The following is a 15,084-nucleotide window of genomic DNA, read 5'->3' as shown; positions in this document are numbered from 1 at the left end:
GGCATTTCAGACCAGAATATCACTGTGCACTTTTCATAGTTCTACCAAAACGTTTTGAAAAACCTGGTATGTACAATGCAAGGAGCATAGCACAAAACTACCAGCCGGCGTCCCACCCACCGCCTTGCCGGCAGACCAACTAGGAGTCACAGCCAGTGCTGTAGTGGTAAAATTAGAGGTGGGTAAACTCTGAATTTTGTGATCATACAGACCTCGACGGGATGCGAAGCAACGCAACACAAAGCGTCGCGACTCTGTAAGGCTGTCCTGGCTATATTGGATTATGTTATCAGTAAAAGTCATATACAATCAATGACAATGAATAAATGTGTTAGTAGTTTGTAGTTTATTACATTTAAGAAAAGTATGTCAACACAACAAGACAATTGCAGATTAAGAACTATCTACATATGGAGTCTCCTTTTTACAGTAGTGCCCAGAGGGCCTCCTTGTCCTCCATGTCAGGTCCTGCCTTGCGTATATCGTATAATGTTATACGATATACGAGTGCACTTTATAAGCACTCATGAGATCCCTAATCTAAGTTGTAGCAAGGTTACAGCAGTTGTCATCCTGACCTGACACTTTATTCTCTTCCTCCCTGGGTGTTAAAAGGAAATCAATTGTTCTCTGACATTCATTGTTATATTCTTCATGTATTATTATAATATTTAAAACAAAGTAATATTTTTGTTGTTGTTGTGGAGTTGCTACGTGTATTTCAGATACATTAGGCGATCCCCCTTGGGATCGTCAACAGGCCGTAGTGGTAGCCACCCAAGAGGCCCGCGACTACAGGGAGAGGAGAATGGTCTTCCCCAAACCTCCAAGCCAGCTGCCAGCAGGCATCTTCCACTAGAAGATTGGCCGATAATTTCATTAAACATATTTTTGAGGCCCCCCACCTGCCAACGGCCAATCACTCGGCCTAACCACCCGTGTCCCAGCCAGGCGGCCAGAACAGGCTGCTGTCTAGGACCCCTACCTGACCAGCCGGCGTCCCACCCACCGCCTTGCCGGCAGACCAACTAGGAGTCACAGCCTGCGCCGGCCACCCAAACAGTGTAAAACACTGGCACTGGGTGGCTACCGTGTGGAACTTTTCGAGGTAGAGGTCTATAACGCGACTAATGGTCTCACTCACGGTTTGCACGGTTTGCACTTTTTCTGGCTCGTTTTCTTTTTTTTTTTTTTTGATGTTCATGGCTTGGTAACGTCCCATACATTGTTTTACACCTTTTTTAGTTGCATTAAATACTTTATTTTTCACGTTATTGGGTGTGAAAGGGGCCAAACGCTGCCCCATTGCATTGGGGGTAATGACGTGTTCCCTATAACTAGCGGCGATATGGAACTTACTAACCTCACCAAACGTCACTGGAACGCGGAACGCGGTGTCAGGAGAATAAGGTCATTCTGAGTTCACCTGACCTGACCTGACCTCCCCGTACGTCACTGAACGCCCGATCCCTGCTGCAACGCTCGATGCGTGACACGTGGGTGCCCTGGAAGTGTGTCCATTGTGCGTAATCACCTGTTAACTGTTTATGTGTTTTGTGTTGTTCAAGGGAAAAACCAGCCAATAGATTCTTCTGTTATTTTTCAGATCACGTGTTCACGAATGTAATTCTTTCTAGTGTCCGCCTTGAGTAAAATGAACAAATCTTTTTTCGAGTCATTCGTTCATTCCGGGGGGGAAGATAACTTCCTGCATTAAAATAATGTATCATGGCAGTCTGATACATTTGAAGTGATCATTTATTTTCACACTAGCATTCAATTATCACGGCATAACTATTACACTGCACTAAACTGTAAGTGTAAATGTAACAGGTCTAAGTAAATATGTAAATCTTTTTTTGTTTTCAATTGTGTTTGGTTCAAGTTACTGTGTTTTATTTCTCCAAAATCCTTTTTCTGTCCTGTATATAATTAGCTTTGGTATTAGGAGTTATATTATTTTGTGTAACAGCGCCCTCTTGTGGGTAGAGTGTATTGTTTGACTGGCATTGCGTGCCCTCGTTAGTCTGCTCACCGGTGACTGAGAGGAGGTACGTACCGTACGCAACGTGAGCATTAAGACCGAATTAATGTCTTTCACTGTCTGTTTAGGTACACTTGATCATTTCTTTATGTGTATTATTGTAAAGGCATATGGGACTAGTGGTTTTGTGTCCAATTAATGTAAATTTGAGGTGAATAATGGGACGTTGCAATAGCTTTTTTCTCGACTTTGTCGCAGTGGTGCTTCGACGGTTGCCGTTTTTACGACAGCTGCCTCGACTTTGCGCCAGACAGTTGCCGTTTTATTTCCCAAATATGTGATATGTTTGTTTTATAATTTGCCAATATGTGACAATACAATACTGCCTTTAAAAGTACTAGTGTTGGTAGTTATTATTTTAGCAATAAAAAGCCAATAAGTGATACAACGGCTTCCCATTGTAGTGCAGCTAAGCGAATATGGACTAAGATCACTTGTCGCTCTGGTTACAATCTCTACTTCGAGAACTAATCAAAGGTTATGTGATTATACGAACAAACAATAATACTGGGTGGGTGCCATCAAGACGTGTCTAAAATTGAATGTCGGTATATAATATGTTTTTAGATATCCAGTGATTGGACAAAAGCTGCTGGATTAAAGTGTTTAGGCAACAGACAGTACCTTCATGATGGATGTTACGTAAAAGGAAAAATGACATTGTTTGAATTATATTTATTTCCTTTTGACTATATCTGTTGTGCTTGTGAAGAAGCGACCACCCAAGCGCAAGTGAACGTAAAGTGTTTTAACGAACACAAACACACAAACAGAAGAATACGGGCGTTTGGCCAGCAACGGTGAAGCCCAGTGAGCAGAGAGCGAGGTCCAGGCCGAGGGAGAGCGCACCGGACAGCAGGCAGCTCACGTCAAACAGGAAGCTGTGTAAAGCAGAGGTTAGCAACGGGACAATAATAGTTCAGCACGAACCGTCAGGACACAACGAGGCAGGCGATATATGACAGTATGTGAGACATCACTCCAAGTGTGAGTTTTACCGAAAACAAATCCTTTTGCATCTTAGTACGACACAGTGACGTAAAACAATATATGCAGAGTCAATAGGATGTTTTTTTCCAGGATATTGTTTGTCTGGCTTCTAAATGTGAGCATGCGTACAAACATGATACGTTACTGCCTTTCTGTTCAGAAATGTTTACTTTGTTAAGGGACTTTTATTGCTTTTTGAGGCAAAACTGGCTTATTGTAACATAATATACAGTCAATAAAAGACTAAAAAGTAATGTATAGCTACAGGAATGTTCTGTTCGCAATGGATTAAATGCAGAGAAAGGGGTGGTGAGAGTTAACACGAAGCATTGGTTGACTCTTGTATCTTGAAAATTTGTTGCATCCCAGCTTTTGAAAGTCTGTTTATAAAACCGACAGTTTGCTTCCTTATGTTTTCTATTTCAGGTCCCCGCCTGCCTTCAAGAGTTTGAAGATATCATGCATGGCGCCGCCAGGAAGAACCATTGCTCATTGTCACCCTGACACACAGTGACTATGTGTCCTTTACAGTGGAATCATTGTTCTCTTCCTTTCCTCCTCTGCCTCCCTCCTTCCTGCCTCCCCCTCCTCACCTCATGCAATGTCGACTAAAACCAATGCATATATTTAGTCGTGATGATTCATTCACGTGTTACTGAACGTTATGAACTGCCAGTTTTTAACAGACCTCACACTTATAAATATACGTTTCACTGTTCACCCCCCATGAGTGAGTGAATGTGTTTGTTTGTGCGGCTTCTGATTTTCACTAATGTGAATCCAATATTATCTCTTTCTGGCTGCAACTTACAAAAACAAAAAACAAACCTCTTCCTTTGACCCCTGACCTTTGTCCTGTGTTTAGGTGCGTAGCGAGATGGAGACCCTGGTGAGGGAGCACGGAGTGAACTCTTTCCAGATGTTCATGGCCTTCAAAGATACGATGATGCTCAGGGACTCGGAGCTCTACCAGACGCTGCAGACCTGTAAAGACATCGGGGCCGTCGCTCGAGTCCACGCTGAGAACGGAGAGCTGGTGGCAGAGGTGCACACCACACAACCCCCACACATGCCTGTGTTTCTTCTTTGAATGTCCAGCACAGGAAAAATACTTGTTGTGTGTCTGTCATTCATTGTGGATTCTTTACATACTGGACAGCTAGTTTTCACATTTTAGGAGCCAACATTTGGATTCTGTCATCACTTGTGTGTGCGTTTTGAAATGTTGCAGAAACAATTACGTGATGAATTGAGCTTCTGAAGTGTTTGCGTGTGTGTTAATAGGGTGCTAAAGAGGCTCTGGATTTAGGCATCAGTGGACCGGAGGGTATCGAAATAAGTCGACCAGAAGAGGTAAATTAATATCAAAGATTATTCATTATCACGTTTAGTCATGACCTTGTTTGGATTCCATGTTTTATTTCCTTTTGGTATGCTTAAATAACAATAATATCACATTATCAAGGGTATGAAATATGTGTTTGAAAGTTAGATTTGAAGCTTGATATTGACAAAAAGGGGAGTTGTTACGGTGAAATGTTAATTCCCTTAAGGAGAAATATACAGAACACACACACATACTGTAGTTTTTCTTTGGACAGCAAAAGAACTGAAATATGAATTTCTAGTGAGAGCTTATTAAAAGCGTTCAGTCTTGTTGTCTACAGCTGGAGTCTGAGGCTACTCACAGAGCCGTCACCATCCCCAACAAGGTAAACACGCAAAACCAGACATTTGAATGTGCATGTGTCCAAACGTCTGCTTAGTGGGCTCCTTTGACTGGACGGAGAGAGCAGGTGAGCAGGTGTACACCGCATTTGCACAAGAATGGCTGCAGGTGTATTTATTCACTGCTGAGCAACAACGGCCAGCAAAATAACGCAACGATTCAACTGGATGTTTTTACTTATGCTTATTATTTTCTGTGTTCACATAGTAAATCAGCCGTTGGGGAAAAGATGAACGTGTTCTCAAATGGAATTTGGGATTGATAATTTCATTAAACACTTTTTTTTTTACACTTACGGGGTAGTAAGTGTAAATGGGATTGTGGGTAATCACCTGATCACGTGTTGTTGTTGACGGGAAATACGAGCCTATGGATTGTTAGGTTGGAAGAAATAATGTACACACATTTGCATTGCTTTGACCAAGGAGCCAAGCCAAGCACAACAAAATGCATAATAAAGGGTGAAATGCAACAACGTTCCTTGTCTTAAAGCGGTGATCGGTCGTAGCTCTGTTGGTATCTTGTCCACTCACACCTAAATGTTCTATGATAAACTATTCAGCATTTCGGTGAGGAGCCGCTGGTCTCAGCAATCAACAGGCCCCAGGTCAGAATTACAGCAGTGTGTAAGTGGTACAAACAGAATTCCGTCATATGCAACATGTGTGTTTCATATGGTAACAAAAGATGGTTTTGTTAAATTGGTGTATAGTTTTTCATTTTGCAATGGATCTGAGGTGTTTTGCTCATTGGGTGTGTGGTTGTGCTAATTGTGTGAGTGAAATGGAAAACAGAACAAAGCAGTCAAAATTGTGTTTAAGCAATCGAGAAAAACTGTAAATAAGGCTCACATTTCTTATTTGTTGTTTGTTTTTGGTTCTAATTGCACGTGCAATTACTCCATTTAAGGCGATGACAGGATGAGTGTCATTTGGGAGAGGGGAGTGGTACGTACAAACACACATGTACACATACACACACTTAAGCTGTAAACCTGCTCGTGCTTCTTATGTCATATGTCATATTACAGTTTTTCTCGATTGCTTAAACACAATTTTGACTGCTTGGTTCTGTTTTTCATTTCACTCACACAATTAGCACAACCACACACCCAATGAGCAAAACACCTCAGATCCATTGCAAAATGAAAAACTATACACCAATTTAACAAAACCATCTTTTGTTACCATATGAAACACACATGTTGCATATGACGGAATTCTGTTTGTACCACTTACACACTGCTGTTATAAACCTAAAACACTTTTAGCAAATCTATTTCTCAGTGATTAGAGTAGTGTAAGTGAAGTACACAGAGAAAGTGCAAATATTCAATAAATTCTGACCTGGGGCCTGTTGATTGCTGAGACCCGCGGCTCCTCACCGAAATGCTGAATAGTTTATCATAGAACATTTAGGTGTGAGTGGACAAGATACCAACAGAGCTACGACCGATCACCGCTTTAAGACAAGGAACGTTGTTGCATTTCACCCTTTATTATGCATTTTGTTGTGCTTGGCTTGGCTCCTTGGTCAAAGCAATGCAAATGTGTGTACATTATTTCTTCGGCTTGTTATTAAATTAATGCAGTAACCATAAGCCAATGAAAACACAAATTGACACTGAGGAGACAGTGGTGGACTTGTGGACCAGTAATACAAAATAAAACCAAGCATATTTTTCCAAAGCTATTTTAGTATTAATGGTATCTAATACGATTCTACATGGATCCTTCCTGGGATGCACGCTACATAATAAGCACGAGCAGGTTTACAGCTTAAGTGTGTATATGTGTACATGTGTGCGTGTGTTTCTACGTACCACTCCCCTCTCCCAAATGACACTCATCCTGTCCTGGACTCCAGCCACTCCGTGAGGGATCTTTGTGAAGTCGTCTTTGCCCAAAGCTCTCTGCTTGATGCTAAATGGACGGTGCTCTGATGCCACAACACTCAGAGAGTCGCTGGAAACAAGATGAATGTTATTGGTCCAAATCATCACTAAGCATCGACCCTCCTACATCTTTGATATCACTGCTGTATTTTAGGAGCACGTCCCACTTTGTACTGAGCACATACTTTCCCAGCAGGCCCATGAGGTAGCCTGGCGTGTTGGGGTCGAGGCGGAGAGGAGGGACGACAACGTGGGCGGCAGCATGAACCCAGTCCTGACGGTAATACTGCTTCCCGTTCAGCACGGCGTGAGCCACCGTGGTCTCTGCGTGGACCACCTTACCTGCAGGGACAAACAAAGAACATCGGTTACAAGAAGACAATCTGCTTCACGTCGTTGCCACTGTCAGAATCTGTCAGAGTTTAAACCCCTAAATCGAGCACCAGAACTCCCCTTTTTGTCAATATCAAGCTTCAAATCTAACTTTCAAACACATATTTCATACCCTTGATAATGTGATATTATTGTCATTTAAACATACCAAAAGGAAATAAAACATGGAATGTCAAAGGAAGAGGTTTGTTTTTTTGTTTTGTAAGTTGCAGCCAGAAAGAGATAATATTGGATTCACATTAGTGAAAATCAGAAGCCCCACAAACAAACACATTCACTCACTCGTGGGGGGTGAACAGTGAAACGTATATTAATAAGTGTGAGGTCTGTTAAAAACTGGCAGTTCATAAAGTTCAGTAACACGTCAATGAATCATCACAACTAAATATCTCTCAAAGAAATCCATCCCGTAAGCCTTGGCCAGCTGTGAGACAGACAACAGTGAAGCATTGACTTAAGAAAACAACAACAACAACAACAACTGAATGTCATCCCCTTCCACACATGTGCAGTGGGATCTGCGGGCTGTCGGCTTTATGATGATTATAACAAACGATTATACGCTTTTTGAGGAAGTTGAACATTTTGGTAAAGAAGCTCGTGGACTTTGCTGCCTTGATTACATCTCTTATGTGCAATAATGATAAGAGTTAGTCGAGCTTAGCTTATAACGTATAACTTTAACTTTAACGTATAATAATAAAGTATAATTATTATTATTAATCCATTATGAGACTAACCCACCTTGACTCCTTGCTCCGTGGCCACCTGCTTCTTGTCCACCTCATCTGACTTGTTCCCTACGAGTATCTTCCGGACCTTCTCAGGAGCGTACTGCAGGGGTTTGTCAAGGGAATGTGAAGAAAGAACAATTAACCCGCCGCTCTGCATTTGTCACAACCAACATCGCCGTCAGAGAAAGAGCTACCGAGTCCAATCGATTCATGATCATGAACGCATATGAGGAGATAATATGTGAATTTGAATCATTTCTGTCGGATGATTTGAACGTATTATACATATTTTACGTTGTTCATTCTGTACGTCCATCACAGTCTGTCCGTCCCAGGGAGGATCGTCCTGTGTCTCTCTAAAGGTTTCTTCCTTCCTTTCCTTTATTCTCCCCATCGAATACTTTTTCATTGTTTGGGGAGTTTTTCTTGAATTACATTCGTGAACACGTGACATTTGAAAAAGAACAGAACAATCTATTGGCTCGTATAATATTTCCCTTCAACAACACACAACACATTAACAGGTGATTACGCACAATGCCATCGACACACTTTCAGGGCACCCACGTGTTCTGCTCTGCTCTTATGCCGTTATATTTGTGCCACCATCCTGAGCGCGTAATTTTAAGTTTTGAGCACAGAGAACTATATTTTAGCAAAGAAAAACATATTCCGTGCGCGCAGTTCACAACGCTTCCTAAAGAAGACGAAAAAAAGTGATATTAGAAGTCCGGCTAGCCACCATCAGACATGACCCAAGCAAATGATGAGAACAGCAAGTGTTTTAATCCAGGCCATTAGCATTTAGCACAAATGCTGCAAACTTTAACAACTCGCTGAGCTTCCGCGATGCTGTAGGTAGTCCTACTAGCGTTGTGATTGGAGACCAACAGCCAATCACAATGGACCTTCTTTAGTTCTCTGATTGGTTGGTTTTGTGGCACAAATGTAACGCTGCTGCAAGTCGAGCGAGCGCAGAGCGAATAGGTGGAGAGAGCGCAGCAACGGCTGCCTGCGCGCAGAAAACCAGTTTGTGGAGAGGGCACCTGAGTAAACTGCGCGCACGGAATATGTTTTTCTTTGCTAAAATATAGTTCTCCGTGCTCAAAATTTAAAATTAAGCGCTCAGGATGGTGGCACAATGGTGGGGGGGCCCAAATATGTTCAATGAAATAATCAATCCCAGATTACATTAGTGAGCACGTATATGATGGAATATTTCCTACACTGAATATTTCAGTAAAAGAGACTTGTATAATTGTCTAAAATTTTATTCATTTCAAGTCACATCTACGAATACTTTTATCCGGCCAATTTAAGGTAATAGTAATAATAAATACCTGTTGAGTAATTCCACAACGTGTACTTGAAAAAGCAGACATTTTAATAACTGGACAATTACAACGGTTGTTTTAATATCTGACAACACACAATCCTTAAAGAGAACAAGAATCGCTGAAATTGCTAAAATTTGATTATTGAAAGCGTTGGCAACGAATTTCATTATCGATTCGTTGTGTCGGTTCAAAGAAAGACGCAGAATGCTTTTGTCTGCATATATTTCTATTTCTATTGCATCAATGTAATTTAATTTAAAATTGCACTTTTTGTATATATTGTGGATGTAGTAAAATTACCTGTTCACTGTTTATGTGTTTTGTGTTATTGACGGGAAATACGAGCCACTAGATTGCTGTGTTATTTTTCAATGGTCACGCGTTGACGATCTCCTAAATGCGTGTACAACGTACAAGGTTTGGGGATTGGTCATTTCATTGAACATATTTGGCTTCACCCAGCCACCTAGCTGACCGGCCGGCGCCCGACCCACCACCTTGCCAGTCGGTCAGCTAGGCGGCAAAGCCAGCAAACTTACATTGCTAAGTTGAATAAACAGGTACTATACGGTCATGTGAACTTAGAGAGATCAGTCCAGAGCTGAGTTAAACACAACATTACGAGTTGTACTAAATTGTAAATCCAATTTGATTTTTCTCAAAAGTCTCCAACATTTGGTGGCAGAATACGTGTATTTTAACCATTTATTTAATTATATTAAACTGTTTCTTTTATTTAGCCAGGTTAGTACAGATGTATTTAATGCAGTTCATTTTATGTGATTTTTATGGTTCATTTGCAACCATTGTTGCATAATCTTGTTATATTTATTTTAGGGAAGAGGGAACACGTGTTTATTAAGCAGTACGTAATGAGAGTTTATGAATACAGACGTTTGTTTTCATTAATTGTGGTTTATTTGTCACACTTCCATCCAAAATGGAACGGTTAGGCCCAAGAGGTCAAAGGGCCCTGATGATAAGAAATAATGTTGGTCAAATGCTGCGGTATAAGGAAAATGACTTGTATGGCTTCATGGCATTCAGACATTTTGACTGTAGAATATTTGACATGTTTCTCACTAGGCAAGAACAATTAAGAAATGAATTGATTCTCTTTTCTCCATTGCCTCCATGTAATATTTCACGTGACCCTCAGAGTGAATCACCTGTTCACTATTCATGCGATTGACAGGGAACACTGCCATGACATTTTTGAGAATTGTCATAACTACATGTACAAGGTTTTAGGTAATTGATATAGTACAAAAGGTTTTCTTTTGATTTGAAGATTTTTGGTTTCAGTCACGGTTTGCCCCCATTGCATTGTGGGTAATGACGAAAATGAACAAAAGTGTAATCCTATTCATATGAGAATAAGAAATGAACGTGTTCACTAGTGGAATTTGGGATTGATTATTTCATTAAACATATTTGCCCTCCCACCACCCACCGAAATTTGGCTCTCACCCAAATCTCAGAAATTTGGCAACCCAATTCTGAATTTTGGCACTCACACACCGAATCTTCAATTTGGGACCGAATCTTTGCGGCCAGACCAGTTCGCGACAGCCTCCTGGCTGCAGGGCCAGGAGGCTGGCCGCGAGCTGGTCAGCCGACTTCCACATGCCTTATGTTTGGACTCGGGGCCTATAACTAAACGTCCCAGTGACGTTTGGTGAGGTCAGTAAGTGTCATATCGCCGCTAATTATAGTGGACACGTCATTACCCACAATGCAATGGGGTGGGGGCGGTGATGTTTAGAACTAGATCTCAAGATTCTTACAGCTTGTAGTAGGACCACCATTTACGCTGCGTTTTGATACAGCTGCAGCGGTCGGTTGAGTTGGTCCATCAGTAGGTGGGCTTGATCCGGATGATCCTGCACCTCGCTGTCCAGCACCACCAGGCGGCTGTGACATGCATCCAGCCAGACCGTCAGCGCCGCCCCCTCGCCGGGTACCGGTCGCCGGTCGGACCGTCAGCACCACACTTCAATATTAACCCCGAAGTTTAGTTTCTGACTCACCGATCAGTCGATTATTTGTACGTAAAATCCACCCGCCGCTGTTTCCTCGTGAAGACGTCGATCGCAGCGGTGTAAACTCGTCTCAGATCGGTGATATCGTTGAACACCGCCGTCATATTGACTTTGAATTTCGCGGGGATTAGCCTTACAACGTGGCTGGCGTAGTGACGTCACCGCGCAAATGTCCAGCAATATCTCGATTTTAATTGGTCCATGTGAAACGTAACGCAGATGCTTACTTGTATAACTTGCAAAGGTACAGCAGAGTTGTAATTTTCGCCGTAACCCTGTGAGTGACTAATAATTGTCGCTATAAACACATAAAGTGTTCTCTTATAGTGTGAGGCACTTAAACAAACAGAAAAAAAAAATCGAATCCAGTCGGCCAATGAGGAAGTAATACAAGTTTTGAGAATCTGCATCTATCCACCATATTATATTCAACTCTATGATGAAACACCATCGGGTTTGAGTTCACCGCGATGTTAAAACACTCAGTGCCTTTGTGTTACACAAGGAAATAAGTACCGGGAATACCGGGTCTCTGTATAAGCATGACGACGAGTCATATGTGCAAGTATTTACTCAGATACATCAGACATCTTTCCTCCAAGATTCACATGTTGCATGTAATATATTTCCACAAATACAAGTTGAAGTAGTCTAAAGGAAAGGATACGAATTCTTGAAAACAGCACATCGTTCAGTACAACATATTATCATTCTACACTGTGCACAGACCACAACTGATTTGAATAGCATTTAGTAATAAATAATTTTAAAAAATTGTAGCCAAATGTTTTTTAGTGATAGGGATTCTGTTTAGGTCTCAAACAGACAACTCTGGTCAAATGCTATTCTTGTATGGTCAGTTAACGATTCGCTTCATTGAAGCTGCAATAAAACAAAGGAAAGAAGCGTGAACTTGCATGCAAAACCCTCAATTGTCCCCTTTTAAGTAAGAGGTGGATGGGGAACCTTACTGGACTCTGACAAAACGGCAAGAAAAGGACCACCAAGTAAATGTCTTCAAAGGGAAAGGAGGGCATTTCAGACCAGAATATCACTGTGCACTTTTTTTTAGATACCACCCTGTAGTACATTAAATGAATACCCAATACCTTCATAGTTCTACAAACATATAATGTTTTGAAAAACCTGGTATGTACAATGCAATGAGCAGTTTTTAAACTCGTTGTGCTATATATTTTCATAGACACAGATAACACGAAAAAGCTCATCATCTTGCAACAGGAAAGTTGAATATCTTGTGCGGTCTTACGTAGATGATATTGCAAGCTGCAAAATGTATTTACTTACCCGATAAATAATATTGTCTGGATATATTTAGAATCCTTTCATTTCCTTAAATGGAGTAATTGAACGTGCAATTAGAACAAAAAAAAAAAAATAAGAAACGTGAGCATTTTTTAACAGAACGACGCTGCAGTGTGTGAGCTCTTTTCACAATGCACGTAGCACCTTCTTGTGGCCGAGTTCTCACACTACATCTAACGCATTGACCAATAGAAAAGGCGGTGGCTGCAGCTCAATGTTTTCACTTTATTTCAACTAACGACAAAAAGAAACGTTTTGCCTAGTGTGCGAAGTGTCCAGTGGTAACAGACGATCAGATCTGAATTGTCTCTCTAACACCAGCAGCCTTTTCCTCGGTCGGCCGCCTCGCTGTCACAGAGTCCTTCCTCTTCCTCCAGAGCGGCAAGATTAATCTCGTCATTGACAGACATCCGGAGAAGATCCAGGTCCTTTTTATTAGCTGCCAGCACCTGTTCAGCCAATCGCGTGAAAGTCTTCGAGGGAGACACAGACACAGGTTGAAAGACATCTTTTTTTTTTAGTCTTCAGTCAAGGTAATGCTTCAAAACGCAGGTTGGAAACACTGACACAAGGGTTGTGAGGTCGATTCCGACTGGGCATTACAACATTTATTAAAAAAAAAATTGCATAATTTACAGATCGAGTCTGAATAATAAAAATTTGACATTGTTATTACTTCTGATTCCAATTCTCCAATATAAAACATGTGTTTTATTACTCACGTAATAACCTTACAATAATCAATAAAATGACTGTTCTCCATCCTCTTGTCATATTCGATGTAAAAGCGAATTGTACAATCAGGCATCGATGAGAATTACATTCGTGAACACGTGACATTTCAAAATTAACAGAACAATATATTGGCTCGTATTTCCCCTTCAACAACACAAAACACGTCAGTAACGTTCGGGGAGGTCAGGTCAGGTCAGGTGAACTCTGAATGACCTTATTCTCCTGACACCACGTTCCGCGTTCCAGTGACGTTTGGTGAGGTCAGTAAGTGACATATCGCCGCTAGTTATAGGGAACACGTCATTACCCACAATGCAATGTGGGCAGCGTTTGGTCCATTTCAGACCCAATAACGTGAAAAATAAACAATTTAATACGACTAAAAACGTTGGAAAACAATGTATGGGACGTTACCAAGCCATGGACATCAAAAAAAAAAAAAGAACCCGAGCCAGAAAAATCGGCAAACCGTGCCAACCATGAGTGAAACTCCTGGTCGAGATATAGATGTCTAGCTCGAGAAATTCCAAACAGCAGTAGCCAAGCGTTCCTTGGACCTAGGGCGCCTGCCATGACGGCAGTGTGGTACATTGGACGTCGGCGCGGGCTGTGGCTCCTAGTTGGCCTGTAGGCAAGGTGGTGGGTGGGACGCCTCTTGTCAGCTAGGGGTCCTAGACAGCGGCCTGTTCTGATGTCTGACTGTGCCACTGGCGGCAGGCCTATTGGTCAGCCTGGAGGTGGGGGGCCCCACCCCACCCCACAACTAAACATGTTCAATGAAATGTCCGACGCACGGACGCATTATTGCGTCTCGGGCCGCTCCGAAAATGGTATTCAAACGAGTGTTACAGTTTCAGCTGGTGTTGATGATGATTCGTTCTACCGTATTAGTAATAGTGTAATCATTTGTATTTACCTGTACTATCCAGGCCAGATGCCGTGTTAGATGTTAGTTAGACGAACAGTTGGATGACGGGTTGTACAGAATCTGTTGAATGAAAACCACAACAGCGCTGGTGAGGGCAGGTGTCTCAGTCTCGCGGCCGCATCCTGCCCGCCGCAGGTGTCCGACTAGTTTCCTCGTGAAGACGTCGATCGCAGCGGTGTAAACTCGTCTCAGATCGGTGATATCGTTGAACACCGCCGTCATATTGACTTTGAATTTCGCGGGGATTAGCCTTACAACGTAGCTGGCGTAGTGACGTCACCGCGCAAATGTCCAGCAATATCTCGATTTTAATCACTCCGAGTGAGTGATGTATCATTACTAAAGCAGTAGTAAAATACGACAGCAGACTTTTTACAAAGGCAGATTGCCATGAATCGATTTCAAATATAGGAAATATATTCAATAAAATAATTATGAAATCATATCATAAAAAACAAGGTCCACTGACAAAGTCACAGTATTTAATTGCAGGTATTTAATTTCAAGGCTGGCACGATGAATTCTCAAGCTGCACGGTCATCTCCCACCTGGGAAAGACTATTTTGTCGACTTGTGCAGGAGTGTCCGAGGCTGGGAGCCGTACGTTAGTTAGACGAACAGTTGGATGACGGGTTGTACAGAATCTGTTGAATGAAAACCACAACAGCGCTGGCGAGGGCAGGTGTCTCAGTCTCGCGGCCGCATCCTGCCCGCCGCAGGTGTCCGACTAGCGCCGCCGGACCGTCAGCGCCGCCCCCTCGCCGGGTACCGGTCGCCGGTCGGACCGTCAGCACCACACTTCAATATTAACCCCGAAGTTTAGTTTCTGACTCACCGATCAGTCGAGTATTTGTACGTAAAATCCACCCGCCGCTGTTTCCTCGTGAAGACGTCGATCGCAGCGGTGTAAACTCGTCTCAGATCGGTGATAT

General features: G+C 42.2%; 1 protein-coding gene and 1 long non-coding RNA gene across 3 annotated transcripts; one reads left to right on the top strand and one right to left on the bottom strand.

Moving 5' to 3' along the window:
- The first annotated feature begins 2,756 nt into the window (after window positions 1–2,756).
- LOC120807882 (dihydropyrimidinase-related protein 5-like) lies at window positions 2,757–7,272 on the top strand. 2 transcript variants are annotated; one of them, XM_078093043.1, is made up of 4 exons: window positions 2,757–4,079; window positions 4,319–4,387; window positions 4,702–4,746; window positions 6,854–7,272. In XM_078093043.1, exons 1-4 carry the CDS (start codon window positions 3,912–3,914, stop codon window positions 7,166–7,168), a joined length of 597 nt encoding a protein of 198 aa, XP_077949169.1. In that variant the 5' UTR covers window positions 2,757–3,911; the 3' UTR covers window positions 7,169–7,272. The 2 variants fall into 2 exon arrangements, with proteins under 2 accessions (XP_077949169.1, XP_077949168.1); XM_078093042.1 differs by having other exon boundaries at window positions 6,851–7,272.
- Window positions 6,586–7,903, bottom strand: LOC144389351 (uncharacterized). Its single transcript, XR_013453341.1, has 3 exons — window positions 7,795–7,903; window positions 6,843–6,999; window positions 6,586–6,727 (listed from the first exon to the last, which is right to left on the bottom strand). It is a non-coding gene; the product is annotated as an uncharacterized LOC144389351 (long non-coding RNA).
- Between the last annotated feature and the right edge of the window lie 7,181 nt (window positions 7,904–15,084).

The sequence above is a fragment of the Gasterosteus aculeatus genome, chromosome 18 (assembly GCF_964276395.1).
Source record: "Gasterosteus aculeatus chromosome 18, fGasAcu3.hap1.1, whole genome shotgun sequence".
In the NCBI taxonomy this organism is placed as follows: Eukaryota; Metazoa; Chordata; class Actinopteri; order Perciformes; family Gasterosteidae; genus Gasterosteus; species Gasterosteus aculeatus.
The sequence above is the reverse complement of the archived record's forward strand: the minus strand, read 5'-3'. Positions and strand labels throughout refer to the sequence as shown.